Genomic DNA, 25131 nt, shown 5'->3' with positions numbered 1-25131 from the left:
AGGAGTCTGCCACCTGTCTGCGGAGCATCTCACCAGGCTCCCAGGTGTCCTGCAGGTGGGGAGCTCCCCGCCGCCCCGCCCTGGAGGAGAGAGCATCCCAAGCACCGGCCGCCAGGACAGCGCGCACAAGGGGACGAGGCGGCGGCGAGATTCTCCGGGCCAGAGCGGGGTGGGGGGCGGGGGGAGCTAGAGGATGGTGCCCGGGGCGCGTGCGGCGCGGAAGCGCGAGCCTCGGACCCAGGGCGCTCAGGCGCGTGGAGCTTCTGCGCATGCTCTGGAGGGCTGCCACTCTCGGCGCCGCCCCGCCCAGGGCGCTGACGTCACGTCCGGCGACGGCGGCTGCGAGGCGCTGGCCTCCCGGGCGCGGGGGTCGCCGCGGGGCGCGTCGGTGTCGTCCGCGGCCCTCGGGTCGCGCGGCTGCCCCCGGACCGCTTAGTCCCAAGCCGGGTGCGGTTTCCTCTCCTGGAGGTGAAGCGGAGTGAGGGGGCCTGGGCCCTCGGACCAGGGTGTGTTTGCATCGGGGCCGGGGGCGCATTTGCAGTGTTTCCTCCCGCAGGACCCGCATTCCGCTGTAGTGCAATCCGAGGATGGCGGCTTGTTACTTGTTTTTTGTGTTTTAAAGATTTTGTTTATTCATGAGAGACACAGGCAGAGGGAGAAGCAGGCTCCGTGCAGGGATGCCCGGCGCGGGATTCGATCCCAGGACCCCGGGGTCACGCCCTGGGCCGAAGGCGGCGCTGACCGCTGAGCCACCCGGGCTGCCCCGAGGATGGCGTTTCATCCGCCTGCAGCTGTTTGGATACTGCTTCCAAAGGAATCCCCCAACTCACGAGCGGCTTTAGTGCCTTGGAATTTTGTTTTTTCAAAAAAAAACAAAACAACAAAACAAAACAAAAAAACACATTTGGGCCCCAGAGCTCAGAACCCTTGAGAATTTCTGATTGGTAAATGATCCCTCCTCTTCCTGGAATTGAAGGGACTGCGAGCATATCTTTTTTTTTTTTTTTTTTTTTTAATTATATGCCTCTTTTTTTCTTTTTTATTTTTTTTTTGAAAAAATATTTATTATTTATTTATTTATTTATTTATTTATTTATTTATTTATTTATTTATTTGAGAGAGAGAGAGAGGCAGAGGGAGAAGCAGGCTCCACGCAGGGAGCCCGACGTGGGACTCGATCCTGGGACTCGGGGATCACGCCCTGGGTGGAAGGCGGCGCTAACCGCTGAGCCACCCGAGCTGCCCTGAACATATTTTTTCAATAAGGAAGACTGTGGCTGGCTGGAACACAACCATCCTCGGGTCACTGGAGGCTTCTCAGGATTTCTAAAACTTGGGGATTATACATATATGTGATATATGTGTGTGTATATATATATGTATTTTTTTTTTTTTTTGCATGGGTATTTTAAGTATTTCAGTCAGGCGTGCAGTACTTCCTGAAAAATCCATTACATTCATTTTATGCTTAAAAGGCCAACCTAATTTGACCTTTTCCCTGTTGACTTGCCCTCAGTCTTAGGAACATTTATGGTGAAGGAACTTGAGGCCGCTGAATTGTCTTGAGTTCTGATGCCACATTTTTTTTTTTTTTAAAGATTTTATTTATTCATGAGAGACACACAGAGAGCTGATGCCACATTTTAAGTTCGTTGTTCTGTCCCCAGCTTTGTGGCCTCGCTTGTGAACAGGCTACGCTCCTGCCCCTCTTCTGGTTTGCAGTTTGGTGCTGCTCCTCTCTGGTGGGTTCTGGATTTGGGTAATTGCATTTGATAGGACTGTGTTTGAAGGGAAACTCAACGAGAAGCATGTGGCTTTTTACTTTGATAGCTTAGTTTTTCATTTTACAAAATGCCCATTTGACGATATAGCTAAGCAAAAGAAAGAAGATTTAAACCACCTGGAATCCTCCCATTGAAAGATAATAAATTGCCAGTGCTTTAGAATAGAGTCCAGTTTTTTTTTTTTTAATTTTTTTTTTATTATTATTTATTTATGATAGTCACACACAGAGAGAGAGAGAGAGAGGCAGAGACACAGGCAGAGGGAGAAGCAGGCTCCATGCACCGGGAGCCCGACGTGGGATTCGATCCCGGGTCTCCAGGATCGCGCCCTGGGCCAAAGGCAGGCGCTAAACCGCTGCGCCACCCAGGGATCCCCGAGTCCAGTTTTTTTAATGCATAATATTTGTAAAACAAAAATCCTGGTGGATACTGTTTGGTGACCCCTATCTAGTCCGTCTTCGAATTTTACTAATTTTTTTCTTTCAACTTGTGTGATGGCTAGGAACTCCGATAAGTGGTCCTCCTTAGTATCTGCACCTTGCAAAATCTATTTTAGTAGCTCAGAGGACTTTAGTTTTATGTCTCGGTTTTTGGCCAAGGAACACCGGTGAGGTGGTGTTAGCTGCTTAAAAAGAGATATTTAATGTTGAGTCCTGTGCGAGGGCAGCCAGCTTATTTTAGTATATCAAATTCATGGCGAAGTCGCAGAAAATCATTGGAGACGTTCCTAATTCTTTACTCTTTGTTTTTAAGCTCTTTCCCCCTCCCTGTTCTTTCTCTTCCCTCCAAGAATGAAACATGACTGAGGACTCTCAGAGAAACTTCCGTTCCGTATATTACGAGAAAGTGGGGTTTCGTGGAGTTGAAGAAAAGAAATCACTGGAAATTCTCCTAAAAGATGACCGACTGGGTGAGTTTTACAAGCTCAGGGTTATCGCGTTTTAGTCGTCTCAGCTGTCCTGAAAGAAATGCTATCTTAAAAGACATTCAGTACTATTTGTTACCTGCTGTATTTTTAGTGATAGGATGAAAGGTGAAGGGTGTATTTTGACAGAAGTCATGGATTTTTCAGGTTTATATTTTGCTGAGGCCGAGTCAGATGTCTTTGAGAGGACTCAAGTCAGTGATGCTTTTTTTCCTTGTATTATACCTATATATTTCCTTTCCTCGGTTTTCAGAGGTGTTATTAGCTTCTGGGTAAATTTGCAACAACTCTTGGCCATGGTTTTTCTTCTATGGAAATACCAAGACTACGTTATGTATTGACATTTTAGTTTCTTCATAGTAATAATGTCTGTTCTGTTGACTAAAATAAACTGAATCATAGGTTAAAAAAAAGTAATATGTGTAGAATGCTTAAACATTTTTTTAAAGGTTGTATTTATTCATTCATGAGAGACGCAGAGAGAGGCAGAGACATAGGCAGAGGGAGAAGCAGGCTCCCTGTAGGGAGCCTGATGTGGGACTCAATCCCAGGACCCAGGATGACGCCCTAGACCAAAGGCAGATGCTCAAACCGCTGAGCTACCCAGGCATCCTGCTTTTAAAATTTCTAAACAATTTCCCACCTGATCTTTGATCCTTGCTAGACAGTCTATGTTTTAAGTATGTCTGGAATTATTCTCATTTGACAAGTAGGGGGAGTTGAGGTCCAGGACAGCTGAGTGTGGTTTATTGGAAAATGTGGGGATTTGAGGCCTGACAATGCCACTCAGTAGCTGTGCTAACTTCATCAAGTCATTTAACTTCTTAGAGCTTCAGTTTCTGCATTTTTTTTTTTTAAAGAGAGATCTTTTCTTTCTTTGAGAGAGCACACATGCATGGGTGCACACAGGCACATGAATGGGGACGAAGGGGTAGAGGGAGATCTCCAGCAAGACTCCCCGCTAAGCGAGGAGCCATACTCGGGGTTCAATCCCACCACCCTGAGATCACAACTTGAGCTGAAATCGAGTCAGACGCTCAATCAACTGAGCCACCCAGGTGCCCCAGTTTCTGCATCTCTAAAACAATAACAACCCCAAAAGCTTGAGGTATAGATTAAATGAAATTAATTCTATAAGTAGTAACTACTGCTAATGTAGGGAATGTAGTAATAGATGCTAAATACATCACCTACTCGGTGAAGCACTAATTGTTTTTAAATAGCTAGTTGGTGAAACACCTGGGCTAGAAATCAGACCTTGCCTTTCCTAGATTTACTGAGTAGAATTCCTCTGAAGAAATGTCTTACTGTCATTTTTAAAGACTGAAATGCACTTTCATTTGATCAACATGAAAAAGCTCCTAATTGCTGTTTTCTTTCTCTTCCTCTAGATATTGAGAAACTTTGTACTTTTAGTCAGAGGTTCCCTCTCCCATCCATGTACCGTGCACTGGTATGGAAGGTGCTTTTAGGTATGTGACCCAACAGTAGGAAGATTTATCTTCAAAAGTGTTGAATGACGGGATATTTGTCATTTTATCAGAAAAAAGAGCATTTTTTTTTTTTTAGGCCCTTTACTGCATATTAGGTCTGGTTTTAGGAGACTGGATTACTGCGGACTGTGAGAGCATTTAAGAAGGTGACTTTAGTAGCAGTGCATTAAATAGGACTCCAAGAATGTTAGTTTAGTAATAATAGAAGAGAAAGTAACGTGTGTTCCTGAAACTAGGTGTGGGAAGAGCATCGAATTGGAGAAAGAACTGGCCTAGGGTTTACCGTCACCTGGGTAACTGTGAGGAAGACCCTGCTAGGCCTCAATTTTTGCACCTGTTAAGTGAGGTTATTTAGCCACATTAACTTGTAGGTCGTAGCCCTCAGTTTGTTATTTCTGTGATTCCCAGCTGCAAAGGTCTAACTTCCTAATGAGTGCTATCAGAGTCAGAAAGAAATTGAAGTTTTTACCTCCTAGAAGCACAAATGGGTAGATTTCAGTGATGAGTGGCTGAAGGAAAGGACAAATGAACCTGCTCAGTTTCTGTGGAGGAAAAGTGACTGACAGCGTCCCTTTTGAGCCAAGGATTTTTTTCTGTTACTGCTCAGCCTGCTGTTGCATATAATATCCATCCGTTAACCATCTAACTTTTCTTTCTTAAAAAAAAAATGAGAGTAATCCTAGACTTCTCTTGTGAAGTAGGTATTAACATCCCATTTTTACAAATGGGGTCAAAGGCCACAAGGCTAAATAACTTGCCTAAGGCCTTCCAGTCTGTAAGTGGCAGAGCTGGGATTTGATCTCAGGTTGGTAGAGCCCATCCGAAGGTAGGATAGACAGCAGACCTCATTTTTCTTTCCAGAATGTACTGGATTTTCAGAACTTGAGAAACCTGCCATCCTAAGTCTGATTATGTAATGTGGAGGCAGCGAGGGGATACAACCCATACTGGAAAGTACTGTGTGATGCCTTTGTGTGTTGTGCGTCCTGGCACGTCTTTATGTATTTGTATTTCTGGTAGGCCACTGTACAGTTTATGTCTTGAGAGCGAGTATCAACTATTTTAGTTTTTCCCTGAGCATTTTTTCTTAAATCTTGGTGTTTCCGGTGGCCATCAAAATAAATGCTTTCCAGGGATGCCTTTTAGGTGTAATGTCAATACCATCTATTTTGGCTGGGAAATACTACGTGTCTTATTAATAATACCAGTGGATTAGTGGGAGATGTCCAGTTGCAGTTTGTGACACTTCTTTAGAATACTGGATCTCTGTTGTTTTATAGCAAAGAGTGATCCTTAATCAAATGGACAGCTAACTCTTATACTAGCTTAGTATGTGCTATATGCTTCCTAGGTACTTTATATATGTCAATTTTTTAATCATTACAACAGCTGTATTAGATAGGTATTATTAGTCTCATTTTTATGATGGAGCAGCTAAGGTATAGGGACACTGAATAAGTTGCTGACCATCATCTAGCCAGTTAATCATAGAGCCGGATAGCAAACCTTATGAACTTATGACATGAACTTTGACTCCATGTCCCTATACAGTCTTGTTAAATCTAATGAGGCTAGAATAAATACAGTTTCTATTTTAAGATTTTATTTATTTATTTTAGAGAACGAGCTAGCACTGGGGGAGGGACAAAGAGAATGAATCCCAAGCAGACTCTGCACTGAGCTTGGGAGCCTGATCTGGGGCTTGATTCCAGGACCCCGAGATCACAACTCGAGCCGAAATCAAGAGTCGGATGCTCAACCAACCGAGCCACCCAGGTGTCTCTAAGATGTTTTTCTTTATAGCAGAATTTAGAACCTAGAAAATTCAATGTCAACATTTTGCAAATCTGTTTGACCCTTGGTACTCTTTTTCTCATACAGGCTTTTGGGGCTAGTGTACGAAGGACATTTGGTGAGATGGTTAACCATCCCATTTTTCACCTCTGCCTGCTGAGGAAACAAGTTCCCAGAGAGACATTTGTGAGAATTCTGGGGTTATCAGATATGCTAAAAGCCTGTCCAGTGCTCCTTCCACTCTGCTTTTTTCCATGCCATTTGTTTGTAAAAAAAAAAAAAAAAAGATACGGTTTTTGCTCCAAAGCCTCACAGGTAGACGTGTTTGATTGGGTTGATGAGCACAAATAGTATCAGAATGTAATGTAAGGTGGCCTCATCAGCCACAGATTCTGTATTCCCGAAGCTAGGTTACTTTGTGAGCAAGTTTGCTTGTTGGGGAAGAGAAGGCTTTGAGGAGTTGTGAGTGGCTCTGAGATGAGGGGCCTGTACTGTTAGCTCGAGCAGCCATAACGAGATACCATGGACTGGGGGGCTTAAACAACAGTATATTCTCATGCTTCTGGAGGCTGAGAAGTTCAGGATTGAGGTGCTGGTTGGTTTGGCTCTTGGTGCTTTAGGCCTCCCTTCTTGGCTTGTAGATGGCCACCTTCCCATTCTGTCCGCACATGGCAGAGAGAGAAACCACAGACTCTAGTATGTCTTCCTTTCTTAGAAGGGCAATAGCTCTGTTCACCCACCCTTACAACCACATTTAACCTTAGTCACTCCTTATCAGCTCTATCTCTAGTTACAGGCACACTGGGGTTGGGGCTTTAGTATATGAATCTGGGGGGTGGGGAACAATTCAGTCTGTAGCAGGGGCCAAGTGCAAAAACTGGAGATTGGTCTGTAGGAGCTGAGGGTGGCCCCAGGCCAACAACCAAAAATTAAATCATTAGGATAATTGAAGTAGCTATTGTCTTGACTTAGGTGGCACACTTGTTCAAGGGCTTTATGATGCCATTCCAATTTCTCTTAAGTCTCAGTGATGCAGTTGGCATCAAATATTGATACTTCACTTAAAATTTAATATTGTTTTATAAAGAGAATTTGTAAAACAAAATCTGTACGGTAACTAAATATCTGTGTGATTGCAGTCTAATCATGACAGGGCAGCTCTCACTTGATTTCTCTGTAATAGAGGAGGGCTTTGGGTCTGTGTCTCAGTATTTTGCCCATTCTTTTCCCCCCTCGGTCTCTGTATAGGGATCCTGCCTCCGCACCATGAATCCCATGCCCAGGTGATGATGTATCGCAAGGAGCAGTACTGTGATGTGCTTCATGCCCTGCACGTTGTTCGCTTTGTCAGCGATGCCACACCTCAGGTTGAAGTCTATCTCCGCATGTATCAGCTGGAGTCTGGAAAGTTGCCTCGAAGTCCCTCCTTTCCACTGGTTAGTGCTGCTTTTCTTTGACACTTGTCTCAACTCTAGTCTGTCCCATCCTGCTGACCTTTTGACTGCATTGTATTTTGTCTTCGAAACTTTCAATGACTCTCTGTGGAATAAAAGCAACACATATTTCCCTGGCACTCGTCATCCTGCGTATTCTGACTCAATCTAATTTTTATTTTTTATTTTTTTTAAGATTTTATTCATTCATGAGACACACACACACACGTGCGCAGAGAGAGAGAGAGAGAGAGAGAGAGAGAGAGAGGCAGAGACACAGGCAGAGGGAGAAGCAGGCTCCATGCAGGGAGCCCGACGTGGGACTCAATCCCGGGACCCTGGGATCACGCCCTGGGCTGAAGGCGGTGCTAAATCGCTGAGCCACCCAGGCGTCCCTGTCTAATTTTTAAAAATACATTTTATTTTGAAATGATGGCAAGCTTTTGCAAGAACATTACCAAGAATTCCCATATGCTCTTTACCCAGGTTCCTCAGGCATTGACATTTTGCCATGTTACTTTGTCATTTTTTCCTTTGCATGTATACATATTTTTTCCTAAACCGTTTGAAAATAAGATGCAGGGCAGCCCAGGTGGCTCACTGGTGTAGCAGCTCCTTCAGTCCAGGGTGTGATCCTGGAGACCTGGGATCAAGTCCCAGGTCAAGCTCCCTGCATGGAACCTGCTTCTCCCTCTGGCTGTGTCTCTGCCTCTCTCTCTCTCTCTCTGTGTCTTTCATGAATAAATAAATAAAATCTTTAAAAAAAATTTTAACATGATATTCCATTATTTCAGATTCTTTCAATATAGACTTCCTAAAGAGAATAACATTCCCCTGGGTAACCATGGTACAAGCATTGAAACCAAGAAGTTTACATTGATACAGTATTAACATTGAATCTTCAGACTCCATTCACATTTGGCAATTGCCCCAGTAATGCCCTTTATCATAAACAGTAAGTTTTGGTTCAGAACTTATCAGACTTTCTTATGAAACTTTCAGCTAGTAGTTTTATCATTTGTTGGTGATTTAAAAATTTTTTAAATGTTTTAACTCTTCATTAAAAAATCATTTTAGACATAGAAAAAATTGGAAGACATAGTATAGTGTTCCATGTACTTTTACCTAGCATCATCAGATGTTTCATCTTCTGTAACTGTAGTATAATAATCAAACTCAGAAAATTATCAGTGATAAAATATCATGAATCTATAGACCATACTGATATTCTGCTGTCCTTCTCCTGGTTTGGGATCCAGTGTGGGCTCATAGGTGGCATTCATTGCCACATCTTCTTACTCTGCTTTCATTTGGATGTTCGTTAGTCTGTCTTTGATGATCTTGACACATCTGAAAAGTTTTGGACAGTAGAGTGTTTCTCAGTTTGGGTCCATTTGATGTTTCCTTGTTTTTTTTTTTTTAAAGATAAGATTTTTATTTATTTATTTAAGATTTTATTTATTTTTTTCATGAGAGACAGAGAGAGAGAGGCAGAGACACAGGCAGAGGGAGAAGCAGGCTCCATGCAGGGAGTCTGACATGGGACTCGATCTCAGGTCTCCAGGATCCCGCCCTGGACTGAAGGCAGTGCTAAACCACTGAGCCACCCGGGCTGCCCTGATGTTTCCTTGTGACTAATATTTGATTATGCGCTTTTGTCAGGAATACCACAGAAGTATGATACTTATTACTATTGCTGCTAACTTTGATCACTTGGTTAAGGTGGCATCTGCCTGGTTTCTTCAGTCTAAGGATACTATTTTTCCTCTTGTAATTAATAAATAATTTGTGAGGAGATGCTTTGAGATTATGTAAATATCCATCCACATGTAATGATTCCTGCCTGAAATAATTTTTACTCTGCTGATTGTCAAGTGGTCATTTTCTGTTTCATTCCCTCTGCAATTATTAGTTGGCATTCTTTTATAAGGAAGGGGTTTCCTTTCTCATTTATTTATATCAGTATGAATTTATGTATTCCTCTGTTATTCAGTGGCCTATAACCCATTAATATGATTATTTACTTGATGTTCAGCTTGTCTCAGGCCAGTGGGAGACCCTTCAAATTGACTGCTGTGTCTTTATTGACAAGCCCCCATCATTGAGCATTTCCTTACCTTCCGGCACAAAAAGATATTCCAAGCCCATCTTGTATTTTTTCTACCCCACTCCTAAAATCAGCCATGTCCCTTTTGAATAAAGGGTGGTATTTAGAAACCAAGAATAGGGCACTAGACGTGCTTGTTGTTTCTGGTGTGTTGTTGCTTCTCGGTCCTGTATGTAGGCAGAGCTAGGAAATATGTACACATTCTATTAGTATACAGAATCATGTGCACACACACGTGTATGTTTATATGTCTTTTGACCTCTGAATATTAAAAACCCTCATTTCACACCTCTGATTCCAGTACCAATACCTCTGATTCCAGTCCAGGCCCGTGAGTTCTTCTTACCTTCACCCTTTTGTGTTTGCAGCTTCCTTGTCTGAGAGTTGCAAATATATAAAGGCTCCTATTCTCCTTAGTATGGTTACTGCTTTGCTCATTCCTCTCGTTGTAACCCATACTGCCAGCTACCTTTTGACCCTTGCCTGCTGGTGCAATAGGTCACCTCCTTGACCTTGACCTAAGGCCACAGCCCAGCAGGCCCCAACCTGTTTTTAAACTTCCATCTTTGACAAACCTGTACCCTAGTTACTTGGACTGCTTATTGTTTGTAAAGGGAAAAGAAGGGAAGAGGGAAAGTTCAGGTAAAGGAATGATTATAGCTCTTGGGCTTTGGCTATTTTAATGCAATTCAAAGTTCATTTTAGGCATTTTAACTTTTTTTGTGTGTGGCTAAAACAGTGATGGCTCAAATCAGGATTTGCCTGCAAGCTGTGGTATTCTGTAAACCTTATTATTATTTTTTTATTTATTAGAGAGAGAGCACAAGTGGGGAGAGGGGTTGAGGGAGAGGGAGAAGCAGACTCTCTGCTGAGCAGGGAGACCAATGTGGTGCTCAATCCCAGGACCCAGGGATCACCACCGGAGCCAAAGGCAGATGCTTAACTGAGTCACCCAGGCACCCCAAAACTTATTTTTTTTATTGCAGTTTGCAATCTACCTGTATAGCACTTTGAGTTTTCACTTGTTCTTTCTTTTTGAAGTTAATGATGTGGCTCCCATGGACAGACCTGAGGTTGTCCATTCATGTTAAGTTTATAAAGAGAGAATGGCTCTGAAAATAATTGGAAGTCTTGACAGACTTCTTTAAATTTTCCTTATCTCTGGCAGAGCAAAGTTGGTAGTACTCTGCAAGTTCTTAAATTATATATTAAATTAGGTTAGGTTATCTATTAGTTCAAGAAATCTAAATGATAGTTTATGGTTTTCACCTCATTCCTGCTCAGCATGTCTCAACACTTTGATGGCACATCACTGTAGTCTTGGGCAGATGTGCCATCAAAGTGTTGGTTTTGGCTCTGCCTCCCACATCTCCCCGGTCATCAAGACCCACTCAGCCTCATTAGTATTGCTATCTAGTAGAGTGTGTGACGGCACTCCACACGGGGCTGGGAACATAGTCAAGGACATTGGTCTTCTTCCCTGCCTCTCAGACTGTCCTGGAGCCAGTGAGATGCCATGTTCAGGAGCACTCAGTACAGTGCCCAGTATGGGATGGGAGTCCAAGAAAGGAGGCTGTCTTTCCCTTCCTTCTCTCTTTTCCTCTGATACGTTAATTAATATTTAGAAAAAATTATTTTCTGTGATTCTGTTACTTTTTTTTTAAGATTTTATTTATTTATTCATGAGAGACACACAGAGAGAGAGAGAGAGAGAGAGAGAGAGAGAGAGGCAGAGACATAAGGCAGAGGGAGAAGCAGACTCCATGCAGGAAGCCCGATGTGGGACTTGATCCCAGAACTCTGGGATCATGACCTGAGCCAAAGGCAGGTCAACTGCTCAACTGCTGAGCCACCCAGGCATCCCTACTCTTTTCTTAAATAAACTTTTTTAAGTTAACACATAGTGTATTATTGGTTTCAGGGATAGAATTCAGTGATTCCTCAGTTGCATAACATCCAGTGCTCATTATATCACATGCCCTCCTTAATGCCTGTTACCCAGTTACCCCATCCTCCCACCCACCTCACCTCCAGCAACCCTCAGTTTCCTGTTGTGATTCTGTTACTCTTGACATTTTATAGAATATTAAGAGGTTGAAAGGAGGCCTAAAATGAAATGCTTTAAAAAAAAAAAGATTTTATTTATTTATTCATGAGAGACACACACAGAGAGGCAGAGACACAGGCAGAGGGAGAAGCAGGCTCTATGCAGGGAGCCTGATGTGGGACTTGATCCCAGGACTCCAAGATCATGCCCTGAGCCGAAGGCAGACATTATACTGCTGAGCCATCCAGGGATCCCTGAAATGCTTTTATTAAAATAGGAATTTTGATTTAACTTGGGGCCCTTAAGGAGAGTAGAGAGATACTTTTTAGTTTCTTTTTAACACTGAAGTCTTTTGGCTGTTAAATCCTAGATGAAAACTTTTTTTTTTTTTTTTTTTTTTTTAAGAGAGCAAGAGCATATGCATGTGTGCATGAGCTGGGGGAATGGCAGAGAGAGAGAGAGAGATAGAGCGCATAAATCCCACACAGCCTGATGTGGGGCTCAATCCCATGACCCTGAGATTGTGACCTGAGCTGACATCAAGAGATCAAGAGTTGGGGGCTTAATTGACTGAGCCACAGGCACCGCTGAAGATGTGATTTTGTATAAGATACGGTGTTTGAAAACAAAATCAATTTTCAAGTAGATTCTAGTTCTTATAAGATTACTTTGTTGAAATTTACTTGAGGGTTTCCATTCATATTCTGAGTATTGACACAGGGTTTGAGAAATGCCATTCTTCTGATTTCTAAAATTCTGATTCTAAGGACATTTTAACTTTTTAGGTGCTTAAGGGTGCTTAGAACAAAATTCTTTTTTTTATTATTTTTTATTTATTTATTTTTTTTATTGGAGTTCAATTTGCCAACATATAGCATAACACCCAGTGCTCATCCCATCAAGTGGCCCCCTCAGTGCCCGTCACCCAGTCACCCCCACCCCCCGCCCACCTCCTTTTCTACCACCCCTTGTTTGTTTCCCAGAGTTAGGAGTCTCTCATGTTCTGTCTCCTTTTCTGATATTTCCCACTCATTTTTTCTCCTTTCCCCTTTATTCCCTTTCACTATTTTTTATATTCCCCAAATGAATGAGACCATATAATGTTTGTCCTTCTCCGATTGACTTATTTCACTCAGTATGATACCCTCCAGTTCCATCCACGTCGAAGCAAATGGTGGGTATTTGTCGTTTCTAATGGCTGAATAATACTCCATTGTATACATAGACCACATCTTCTTTATCCATTCATCTTTCGATGGACACCGAGGCTCCTTTCTAAAGGAATATATGAATGAATACTTTGAAATAAAGAAAATGCTTTTTTAGTTCTTTTGGAGTCATTGAACTTTTTGCAAATCACTGTCTTAACAAATGTTTCCAATTGTGGTGTTTATCACATATTTTTCAAAGAAATTCTCTTCTAGCCCTGGGAATATTTTTGTATGTAGAGAGTCAGGACCTTGCTTATGATTTATGTTTTCTCTGGTGACCTTAAATGGTAGAGGGTGGAAAAACCTCTGCATGCTCAGCCTGAAACATGGATAGTTGTCAGCATCACTAATCCAAATAGGTTTCTTTGGTTACCCATTCTTATCTCCGCCTTGGTCTTCTCTTTAGTGGTGGACTGTGTGCTTTTTGGTTCCACTTTGATTAAGACAGCCTCTTCAGAAGTTAGGGGGTAAGCATTCATTTTTATGAAAGAAATATGTATTCCTCTATTCTGCTGGCTCCCTCTCTTTACCGGAGATTTATTATTGATCTTTCAGGAGCCAGAAGATGAAGTATTTCTTGCCATTGCCAAAGCCGTGGAAGAAATGGTAGAGGATAGTGTCGACTGTTACTGGATCATCCGATGCTTTGTGAACCAACTAAACAACAAGTACCGGGAGTCTTTACCTCAGCTGGTAAGGAATGCTTTTTTGGCTGTTGGTGAGTCAGGGTGAGCAGTGATACTGGGGAACTACCCTTACTTCCTGGTGCTGCTACAATGGAGTGGACCCTCTATAGGAAGAGCCAAAGATGTTTTCCATAAAAGATCAGATAGTAAATATTTTCAGGTTGATGAGCCAGATGGTCTCTATGTCTCTGTGTGTCTCTCGCAAATACTCAGCTCTGCTCTTGTTGCACAGAAGCGGCCACTGACAATGCATAAAAGAATGGTTGTGGGTGGATTTAGCCTCCTGCAGGCCATAGATTGCAAACCCCTGCTCTTTTGTATTCCTTATCCTGGAGAATCTACTGGCTTTATCTAGAATTGCTTCTCTGTATTAGTTAAGGTTTAAATTTGGCTGTATATAATGGAAAGCCCAAATATCCCTGAAGCTTTATTTTTCTCTCTCATGTAACCAGAAGTCTAGAGGTAAGGCAGTCCAGAGCTGGAGCCACAGTGCCATGGTATCTTCAGGAACCCAGGCTCCTGTCCTTGCAGTCCAGCAGTCTTAGTTGTGGTCCTTCCTCTCTTGCTCAGGATGGATGCTGAGAGACCACTGTGACATCCGTGTCCTAGGCAGGTAGGAGGGGAAATGCAAGGATAAGAGTGAAGGAGGAGAAGGGACAGTCAGTCAAGTCCCTTGGACAGACTTTCCTTCTGCATATCTGTTGGTGGCAAGACCATGACACCTGGCTACCTCTGTCTGCCACAGAGGCTGGGAAATGTGGTTTTGTTTTTGTTTTTATAAAGCCAGGCATATTGTGATCTGTTACAATGGAATTCTGTTAGTGAAGAGGGAGAGGCGAATGGATGTAAGGGAGCCAGCCTACTGGCTGGCTGCTGCGCTCTGACTCAGGAGTCCAGACAATAGCATGGCACCTGCGTACTCAGCATAAGCCAGTGGTTCTTTGCCTTTCTGTTTTTCAAATGTTTTTCTTTATTTCTCTCATTTATAAAAATGAATGTCTTTTTTCTTAAATCATTGAGTTGTGTCATTTGAGAGTCTGTTGAAAGCAGTAACTGAAGATAGTGGTTGCAGGGACTGAGGAGGGGTGCTGATGAAAGTTGATTAAGCCCTGAGGATCACTGTGCTAACTGCAGTCATCAGAACCGTTGGCAAGACCCTTTAGCTTTGTTGAGCACTGTTCCAAGAGTGTTTTATAGATTTCAATTATGTAAAATTTGATTTTCAGAATTTTAAAATTTAATTCACTTAGTTAATTTCAATAAAAATAAGCATGGCAATGGAAGCATAATGTTAGTTGCCTAATTAGATCAAGAGGTCCAAATTATACCATGATTTCATTAGCTTTTCTTATTTAGTATTGAAGCCAGTCCAGTAGCATTTTGCTAGTTTACATTTAAAAAATTCTTTATTTTTAATGACACAAGTAATAAGTACATTCTTGAAGTATTCTGATGAATCCAGTGTTCCCATAGATCTGTATCTCCTCATCCCCCACCTTCTAGGAAGTAAACATTGTCATTAGCTGGGTGTATATCCTAGACTGTTTTATGTACATGAGGATGAATGGAATCCATTCACACACACATACATATATATGCACATACACACATATAATGATTATATTTTATATATGTAACTTAAAAACAAATATTATAATGTTCATATAACTGTACAATTTTTTTAAACTTAATGTCTTGGAACACTTTCCAAGTCAGTGCAGATCAGTAGTGTTCAGCCCTGACTTCCTATTAGAACCACCTGGGAGCTTCTAAAAAATTACCAGTGCTTTTCCTCTCCCCAAACCCAGTAAGTCAGAATCTCAGGGGGGTACGTGGGTTCCAGAATTCTATTTTTTAAAAAGCTTCAGGTGTTTCTGAAGTATGGCTAGGATTGAGAGCCACTCATTTAAAACCACTTTTTTTTTTCTCTTAAAAAATGTGTTCATAGTATTTCCTGTTAATAATTTTGCCATATTTTAATATAACAGGTCCATGTTGACAGTCAGCATGTTCTTCTATGTTAGCCTTTCTATATATGTGTTTCTGTAGAGCAGGTACCTATGAGGGGATTGCCTGGTTGAAAGAGTGCTGTATTTAAATTTTTTGTTTTTTTAAAAGTTTTTAGTTATTTGAGAGAGAGCACACACAAGTGACGGGGGTGGGGTGGGGGTTGGCTGGGAGAGAGAGAGAGAGAGAAAGAGAGAGAGAATCAGATTCCTTGTTGAGCAGGGAGCCCGACATTGGGCTTGATTCCAGGACCCTGAGATCATGACGTGAGCCAAAGGCAGACACTCAACTGACTGAGCCACCCAAGTGCCCCGTATTTAATTTTTTAATTGCCAGATTGCTCACCCAGAAGGCATACCAATTTTGCTTTCCCCAACAGATAAAATTTTCTGTTTTCCACTCCATTGCCAATACTTGATAGAATCAGTTTCTTAAATTTTTGTTAATCTGATAGTGAAAATGGTATCTCGTTTTAATTTACATATCCTCATTTTCTGATGAAGCTGAGCAATTTTGCCTATGCTTAGTCTTTTGTATTTGTCCACCTCTCTCTTTTGCATCTTTCTTTTTTATTTGTAAAAGGCTTTGATATACTCTGGATATTTATCCTGCATTACATATGTTAACAATCTTTTCTCCCTGTGTGTCGTAGAGAGATTTTTAAAGTTTTGATGCAACTGGATCTGTCAGTATTTTGCTTTTTGTATCTTACGTAGGGAATCCTTCCTAACTCCAGGATTAAAAAACAGGGTTTTAAAAAACTTTCCTCTAACTTTTAAAAATATTTAAAAATTTTATTTATTTAATATTAAAATTTTTTTTTACAGAGAGCACATGCATGAGCTCTCATGCACAAGCGAGCCAGAGTCAGGGTGCAGTTGGACGGGCAGAGGAAGAGAGAGTATCTTAAGCAGACCTCATGCCTAGTAGAGCTTGATCCCACAACCCTGAGATCATGACCTGAGCCAAGATCATGACCTGAGCCGAGATCAAGAGTTGAATGTTTAACCAACTGAGCTACTTAGGTGTCCCTATATTGAAACATTTTAAAATTTAGTCCTTTAATTTGTGAGGGATTTGTGTTTGTAATTGGTACTGACACAGATTTGACCTTGTTTCTTTGTTAACTGCAGTAAACCTTCAGTCAGCTGCCTCCTCTTCCTCTTTCTGTTTGACAGTTATTGAGCTCCTGCTTCATGCCAGGCAATTTACTATGTTAATGAAAACTTAATTTTAACACACTTCTCTGTTTTTATAGATGAGGAAACTGAAGCACAGAGCAGTTAAGTAACTTGCCCAAGGTCACACAGTTAGTAAGCCAAACTACCTACCGCTTATACTATCAATTCATTCTTTTCTTTACAGATTTGAAATGACACCTTTATCATGTACTAGATTTCCATATATATTAGCATCTCTTTTTGGGCTTTTTTCCGCATCAAGCTATTTGTCTATTCCTGGACTAATACCATATGACTTATTTAACATACCTTCTTCATATGTTTTGGTAGCTGGTAAAGAAAATTCCTTCATATTGTTGTTCTGTTTCAAAAGTGCCTTGGCACTGGTGGCTTAACACTGGTTTCTGGTTTCTTCTTAGAAGTGAATTTTGAATCAGTGGTATACTAAATACCTCCCCTAAACCTTAATTTCGTCCTCTTCAAAAAGGAGGTTTAATATGTACGTCTTAGTACTCCACACATAGTTTTAAATAGTTATGATTTTTTTTTAAAGTTCTTCAGAATGTGTAAGAAAAATTAAATTTCCTTTGTGTTGCTATTTGACTTACGGCTTACTTGAACTTTTCTCTTTATTTAAGCTGTGTTTAGTCTCCCATAAAATTTTTATTACTGTGGTTAGTGGATCTCTTCTTCTTAGCTTCTTGTTAAAGTAATTTTTATAATCTTGTCTAGCATCTTCAAGATTTTGTGGTTTTACCAACTAAATTGGTTATCACAAAGCGTAGTTTGTTTTATCATTGTAGGAAAATGTGCACTTAATGGGCAATGATGGGTTTTTGGCATGACAAAAAGATGAGACACTATCTGATGGTGACACATTTATTATGTCATAATATTCTGATTGATAGGGTTATATCACAGCTGCTCCTCTGCTTACACGCTTTAGGAAATGTTGCCCTTTGATGAATCCTGCTTTTGGCAAGGAGAATAGAATCCAGCCTTAGTGTGTGACATGAATGGCCTCTGGTTAATCTTTTTTCAGAACAGACTGTCCTTAGGCCATCTCAGACTTAATTGTGTTCAGTCATTAAAGTAAGTGAGCCTTCTTTCATTGCCATTGCACTGCTTTTTAAAAGCCATCCGAAAGAGAGGTGTTTTTGTTTTTGTTTTTGTTTTTTAAATAAACACTGTTAGCAACCTCATCTTAAGTTCAATGTAAATTCCTCTCAGAGTGGTTAAGTCTGTCAGATTTTGCCTTCTCTTGTTCAGGTGTGTTTTATTTTCTTCATAAAGTAAAGAATTTGAGGGTCATGGAAATACTGGAAATAACCTAAAAGTTTAGCAGTAAAATATAATAACCTCATCTACCATTTGCTGTATACTAAAACTTTCAGGCAATGTAAATATTATCTCTTTCCACTAAAAAGAAAGTATATACGTATGTATTTATATTTACTATCTTTCTTAGATTTAATAATAGCATCTATTTAATAGATTTAATAATATGATATGCATCTTTCTCTACCCTTCTGTTTTCACTTGATATATGCTAGAAATCATGCCTTAAGTTTTACAGTTGACCCTTGAATGGTGTTGAGGTTAGAGGCATCAAACCCCCATACAGTTCAAAATGATGTATTACTTTTGGCTCCCTAGAAACTTAACTACTGTAGCCTACTGTTGACTGGAAGCCTACCAAGAATATAAGCAGTCTGCTAACACATATTAAATATTTTGTATATTATATACTCTATTTTTATAATAAAGTTAGATAAAAGAATATGTCATTAAAATCATAAGGAAGAAAAATACTTTTGTAGTACTGTACATGTATTTATTAAAACACATTTATATATCAGTGGACCCACATAGTTCAAACTCATGTTGTTCAGGGGTCACCTGTATATAGAGACATTCCTTATTCCTTTTCACAGATTCATACGACTCCCCTGTGTGTATATACTTTCATTTATTTGACTTGTCCTCTATTGGCCACTTAGGGTGTTTCCAGTCTTTTGTATTATACAGTGTTACAGATAAATACAGATACACCTACCTTTTCATTTTCATTTACCAGTATATTTGGGGGATGTGTTTCCTAGAAATCAGTTGACTAGATCAAAGGATAAAGGCCTATGTTATTTTGCTAGATATTTCCAAATTCTCCTTCATAGACCTCATCCTTATGACCAGTAGATGAGGATGCATTGCCCTACAGTCTCCTTTGCCAACATGGTGTGTCATTTTCACCAGTCTGATAGGTGAGAGATGATACCTTCATATATCTTCTTTTTTTGTTTTTAAGGGTGAATTTTTTTCATTAAGTCTTAAACTTTTAATTCCAGTAGAGTTAACATACAGTGTTATATTAGTTTCAGGTATATAATTTAATGATTCAACACTCAGTGCTCCTCATGATAAGTGTAGCCTTAATCTCCATCACCTATTTCACCCATCCCCCCCAACTGCCCTCTGGTAGGCATCAGTTTGTTCTCTAAAGTTAAGAGTCTGTTTCTTGGTTTGCCTCTCTTTCTCTTTCTTTCCTTCCATGTTCATCTATTTTGTTTCTTAAATTTCACATGAGTGAGATTATATGGTATTTGCCTTCCTCTGACTTATTTCACTTAGCATCATAACTTCTAGCTCCATGTTGTTGCAAATGGCAATATTTCATTCTTTTTATATGGCTGAGTAATATCCCACTATATATATACATCACATCGTTATCCATTCATAAATCGATGGACATTTGGGCTCTTTACATAGTTTGGCTGTTGTAGACAACGCTGCAGTAAACCTCAAGGTGCACGTATCTTTTTGAATTAGTGTTTTTATATTTTTTGGGTAAGTACTCAGTGTGATTACTAGAGATGATACTTCAGTGTAGTTTTGGGTTGTATTTTTTTTTTTTAATACTGATACGGGCTTGAGAGTTTGACCCCCAGGCATTATTCTTGGCTGGTGGATCACAAATATAGCAGCTTGTGCCAGGTGGATTTGACTGGTCTGGGAGATGGCTTTGTTAGCTCTCCCAGGCTCCTAGAGTTGGCTGATACTTACCCTTTTATGGGAGAGGCTTCCACATGGAATCCAGGTGCTTTGTTCCCTCCATGTTATTTCTCTGCCTCCCGAGAATTCTCCTGCATGTGGGGTACAGAGTGCCTCCTCTGGATGTCTCTGATGTAGGGGTGTCTTTGGTGTGGTGCACAGTAACACTTGGCCTGGGTGTGGGTGGTCAAGGACTGGTGGGCCCTTTTCACATCCAGCTCTTTTTTTGTCCCATTCTTCCTAATTACCTCTCTCCACTTCGGTCCTACTCTTGTTTCTTTGGTCTTACTCTTTCCCCTTCTCCCTTTTTTTTTTTTTTTTTTTTTTTTAAGATTTATTTATTCATGAGAGACACACAGAGAGAGGCAGAGACACAGGCAGAGGGAGAAGCAGACTCCTCACAGGGAGCTGGATGTGGGACTTGATCCCAGATCCTGGGATCATACCCTGAGCCCCTGAGTCAAAGGTAGACACTCAACTGCTGAGCCACTCAGGCATCCCTCCCCTTCTCCCCTTTTCCTGAATATTTCATCTACTGCTCCAGAATAGCCAGGGGTGCCATGGATCTTTCTTAGTTCCCCAGAACAATTAAATTTTGCTTTGGGAAAAAAAATAAATAAATAAATAAATTTTGCTTTGGACTCTTGCTTTTGGATGTGGAACCTTGTTACTGCTGTTAGGGGAACATGTAACCTTGTTACTGCTGTTACTGCTGTTGGGGGAAGAGCTGTTTGGTTTTGCCCAGTAGTGCCCTGGAAAACCCCTTAGTCCTGTGTTGCTGGTTGCTGACTTGGGAACTTTGCGTCACCAGTGACTTGGATGAGTCTGGAGTTTTGTTTTCTGGCACTTACTTTGCGTTCAGCCTGTACATTTGATTCATCCTGTTCATCACAAGCTGTAAAATCGGGTAATGTTATGTCACAGGAAACAAGTAATCTCTCTTCCTGTTTTATCATTAGCCAAAGGCTTTTGAACAGTACTTGAATCTGGAAGATAGCCGTTTGCTGAGTCATCTGAAGACGTGTTCTGCGCTGTCCAGACTTCCTTACGATCTCTGGTTCAAGAGGTGCTTCGCAGGGTGCTTGCCTGAATCAAGTTTACAGAGGCAAGTATCTCTTTCAAAGATATCTGAAGGCTTGAAGCAGAGAAGGATCCTGGTTTTTCATGTGATTATCCTTCAGAGTATGAATCTGCTTTAGGACAATACCATAATTTGAAGTTAACTCCTTGGCAGTCAACAGAGCAACACTTGATTCAGCTTATTATTTTTACAGTTAGAAATGCTAGAATATTAGTAATGTTAACCTGATGTGAATACAACTTAATGGTAATGCTAGAGACATTAGAGTGTACAATTAGAAAACTTGAAGGCCCTCAGTATGTTAGATGCTGTACAATATTCACATCTAAAACCGTCTCCAGGCAGAGGTCTAAGCTTTTCTTTTCCAGAAATATGGTAGACCTTGATCTGGAGGAAATATTCCTGTTTCTTTGTTCTTCCTGACATCTTTAAAGTAGCTGAAGGTGGGCAGAGATCAGAGACTCACATCCAACTTTTATTCATTTCAGACATGTGTTGCTGGCATTTGAGAGTCCTGGCCCTCCCCACAAGACTGTATGAGGTAGTTGGGAGAAAAGGCAACATGCAGAGAACATCACAGGACAGTACATGACTAAGCACATAGAGTGTGAAACCAACTTTAAGAGGTATAGGAATTAGGGCAGCCCGGGTGGCTCAGCGGTTTAGTGCCGCCTACAGTCCAGGGCATGATCCTGGAGACCTGGGATCGAGTTCCATGTCAGGCTCCCTGCATGGAGCCTGCTTCTCCTTCTGCCTGTGTCTCTGCCTCTCTCTCTCTCTGTGTCTCATGAATAAATAAATTAAAAATCTTTAATAAATAAATAAATAAATAGGCATAGGAATTATGAGAATAGTTATTTTAGAGTGGTTGCAAATCAATAGCTCCTTAAGCTCTTTAAAAAATTTTTAATTTATTTATGAGAGAGCATGAGCAGAGGGCAGAGGAAGAAGCAGACTCCCCCTTGAGCAGGGAGCCCCATGTAGGGGGTTGATCCCAGGACCCTGAGATCATGACCTGACCCAAAGGCAGATGCTTAACTGACTGAGCCACCGAGGTGCCTCCTAGCTCCTTAAGCTTTTGGAGAAGTTTTAGGAATTTCAACCACTGGAAAATGAAATTGCATTGATCTCATTTCATACACCACTTTTGTTATTCCTTAGTATTTAATAATAATAATAATTAGATTAACATTATCTACTCTTAGTAAAATCCAAACTTTGGTTTAAGACTTTCCTTCCCTAAAATGTCAAGTTTCAGTCATTAGAGGACGGGTGCCTGGCAGATGCCTTGTAGAGCAAGTCCTTTTTAGTAATCATTCCTTTTCCCTTCCAATGTTGTATGTGAAATACGTTTCAAATGGCTGATTTAGTTTGCTTTTGTTTTTTTGATGATTATTTTGTTATAGAATTTTTTCTGAAATTTATACTTAAAAGGAGTAATTTTGACTTAATTTTATAATTAGATGTTTAGCTAACCATAAATTTCAAACTCAAATGATCTTATATCTCTTGTTTTTTTTTTTTTTACTAGGGTTTGGGATAAAGTTGTAAGTGGATCCTGTAAGATCCTGGTTTTTGTAGCTGTGGAAATTTTATTAACCTTTAAAATAAAAGTAATGGCTCTGAACAATGCAGAGAAGATAACAAAGTTTCTGGAAAATGTAAGTGTGCTTTTTTAAAAATTTGATTTTGAATCTAGAAAGGAAGTCTTGTTTAGCAAACCAGGTTTTCCTCCCACATTACATTATTTTCTCTGATACTTTTACCTTGTAAGAAACACTTTTTCCCCTTGGAAACATTTAGCAGAGAGTTGGTCTGTGGAGTGTAGTTTGCATCCTCTTTGGGGGAAGACGGTCTGAGCAGTGAGACTGTTATCATGAATGTGTGCATGCAGACCAGAGTCTTCTCTCCCTATGTGACCACCAGGAGGCTTGTTGAGAAAGGAGGGGAGATCTAATATCTGAGGTAGAGTAATCCTTTTCAGTGGAAAAAGGAAGCCTGATGTCACGGAGGACTCTAATAAGCCCTCTCATTGCTGTTCCTATCTCTGGCCGAATCCCAGTTGGATTTGTTAATGCGCTTAAATACGTACATAGTGCATGTAGGAGAAGATCTAAATGAATCTCTGTGTATCTCAGAATACCCTTAACTAGGCAAGAAATTTATGCCAGGATGAATTTCACTGGATCCAAAAATCTATTCTTTTTTTTAATTGGTCACTATTAACATTTGAATAGTGGCTCAGTAAATAGTGAGTACCCAGTGAACAATGTGATGAATAAATGAGTCATCAGTATTCTTTTAGTGGGGAACAGTGCCAGGGCCCACGCTAAGTACTTTTCATGGATTCTCCCACATAATCTTAAACAGCTTTAGGAAGAGGCTGTCATTTGCCCCATTTTAGAGATGGGATCTGAACTCAGGTAGCGTTGGGTAACCTGCCCAGGGGCACATGATGGGCAGTGCAGGCTTGAAACCCCGGGCAGTCTGGCCAGAGCTCCTTACTGTGTCCTCCAGTGGCCCACTAAACAAAGATCCTGGCTGCAGCCTTTCATAGGATCACTTTCTGAAAAGTAGTGAAAACTCCAGGGGAAATTGCTGAGGCATGATGAATGAGGGAGACAATGAAGTTATAAACATGGCAATTTCACAAAGACTCGTTTGCTTGTCCACAGATTCCTCAGGACAGCTCGGACGCGATTGTGAGCAAGGCCATCGACTTGTGGCACAAACACTGCGGGACCCCCGTGCACTCAGCCTGACCGCTCCTGATGCGCATGGCCTGCCAGGCCCAGTCACTAAACTTACCGAAAATAGGGTTCTTGCTTTTGTGCCCAAAGCATAATTTTTTCCGAGTAAGATTGGGTGGCATATCGTGGAGCAGCATCTTGTGGTTCACAGAAGTACAAAGTTCAACTCTGAATAGCATTGAAAAGGGTTATTCGAAAACACTTCCCCATTTTCAAAACAGTTCAGGCAGGGAAGGCGGGCGCTTTGATAGGCAGTGTATAACCAAGCCTGTCCCGTTCCTCTCTAATTAGCACCAAGCTCGTTACTTTCTAAGGCTATTTCTGGAATAAAGAACAACTTCCTTTTGTTGACAGCTCAGATTCGGCTTTCCTTGATGCAGTACTTGTTTAAATCTAAGCTGTCTGGTTTCTGAGGCTTTGTCTTGCCAAATAGGTTTCAATAAAAATCTTACATTTTTCTTCTCTGTGTCGGTTGGAGTGCAAGTTATTGAACAAAATGTGTCTAAATTTACCTACAAGGAGAGAGAGTACTTGTGGATATCTTGCCCAATTCATGCTTTTTTCCTGATGGGTCATTAAATGTTGGGTGGGCTCTAGGAAGCACTGTGCCACTCAGAATTGGAATGGGAGAAGCGGCAGGCTAAGGTTAATAGCTAATGCCCCCAGGCCCTGTTATGCCACAAATGGTAACTGTTCATTGACAGTTGTAGGCTTTGAGACTGGTGATTGAGATGAGGCCCTTTGTTCAAGACTGGTTCAGCTGTCGGACTTGCAGGAACCTGAGTGGTGAGTTGGTTCCCTGCCCTACCCAGCCCCACTCTCAGAAGAGGAGGCGGGACCATGAAATTTTGCAGTTAGAATTTGGAGCATTCATTCCCTCCCTAACGTGTAAAATAACTTGAGAAGTCAGAGCGAACAAAGTCATTGAAACCAGCTGGTACTTCTGAATAGTAACATATCCCAAAGTATTTCATTTCTAAAACGCAAAAATACACCCAGAAGAAAACTTCTTAAAGCAAAATGCTATTGACATTTCCTGCTTTACATTTACTTTCTAGCTGGTTGGAGATAGCAAACACCTAAGAAGGAACTCCTGCTCTAGTTGTCTGCTGTTTGGCGCTCTTGGGGGATGCGTAAAATTCACTGAGAAGTCAGAAAACAAAAATAAGTTTATTTCTATTTATGAGCCATGTCTTGTTAGTACAGCTTTTTACTAAAAAACAGATTAAAAAGTCAAGTGATAGTAAATCTCAACTCCAAGAGGAAACAGAGATTCAGCAACTTCTGAACAAGAGGATAGTTTCAAGGTATGTGTTCCTGCTTGCTTCTGAATTCTGAGAGAAGACTAGCACACTATAGAGTGAGTGTGGGGGGGCGAGGGGGTCCCTGGAATTCTTGGGCAGGAGAAAGCTTGGGAGGCTGACACATGCCTCTTCACAACTTTCGGGAAGGTCCAGATGAGCTGAAGGGAAGACTCGCTGTCCTACGAAGGGGTCAGAAGTGTTCTGCCAAATTCAGGTTGGTCAAGACCTTTCTGGTGAAGGGCTGGGAGGTGGGGATTTTCTTTTAAAGTTAGTCAAGGGA

At 41.0% G+C, this 25131-nt stretch overlaps 1 protein-coding gene across 7 annotated transcripts; it reads left to right on the top strand.

The window, feature by feature from the left end:
• Positions 1 to 337: 337 nt before the first annotated feature.
• TBC1D7 (TBC1 domain family member 7) lies at positions 338 to 24013 on the top strand. Of its 7 annotated transcripts, none has more exons than XR_005384343.1 (9): positions 338 to 506; positions 2575 to 2694; positions 4101 to 4181; positions 7245 to 7432; positions 13350 to 13487; positions 20676 to 20821; positions 21286 to 21423; positions 22329 to 22458; positions 23473 to 24013. XR_005384343.1 is itself a non-coding variant. In XM_038584191.1 (9 exons), exons 3-9 carry the CDS (start codon positions 2583 to 2585, stop codon positions 23557 to 23559), a joined length of 882 nt encoding a protein of 293 aa, XP_038440119.1. In that variant the 5' UTR covers positions 339 to 506; positions 1668 to 1742; positions 2575 to 2582; the 3' UTR covers positions 23560 to 24011. The 7 variants fall into 7 exon arrangements, 6 of the variants coding, with proteins under 6 accessions (XP_038440119.1, XP_038440123.1, XP_038440120.1 ...); XM_038584191.1 differs by lacking the exon at positions 21286 to 21423 and adding an exon at positions 1668 to 1742 and having other exon boundaries at positions 339 to 506; positions 23473 to 24011; XM_038584195.1 differs by lacking the exons at positions 4101 to 4181; positions 21286 to 21423 and adding an exon at positions 1668 to 1742 and having other exon boundaries at positions 339 to 506.
• Positions 24014 to 25131: the final 1118 nt, after the last annotated feature.

The sequence above is a fragment of the Canis lupus genome, chromosome 35 (assembly GCF_011100685.1).
Source record: "Canis lupus familiaris isolate Mischka breed German Shepherd chromosome 35, alternate assembly UU_Cfam_GSD_1.0, whole genome shotgun sequence".
NCBI lineage: Eukaryota > Metazoa > Chordata > Mammalia > Carnivora > Canidae > Canis > Canis lupus.
Note: the sequence above shows the minus strand (reverse complement) of the source record. Positions and strands in the feature narration are given on the sequence as shown.

What these genes read in the sequence shown, in the direction of transcription:
- TBC1D7 (XM_038584192.1), top strand. Translation starts at nt 2,583, where the DNA reads ATGACTGAGGACTCTCAGAGAAACTTCCGTTCCGTATATTACGAGAAA. An exon ending in CCTAAAAGATGACCGACTGG is followed by an intron (nt 2,695 to 4,100) that starts GTGAGTTTTACA and finishes CTCTTCCTCTAG; the next exon opens with ATATTGAGAAACTTTGTACT. An exon ending in GAAGTCCCTCCTTTCCACTG is followed by an intron (nt 7,433 to 13,349) that starts GTTAGTGCTGCT and finishes TTGATCTTTCAG; the next exon opens with GAGCCAGAAGATGAAGTATT.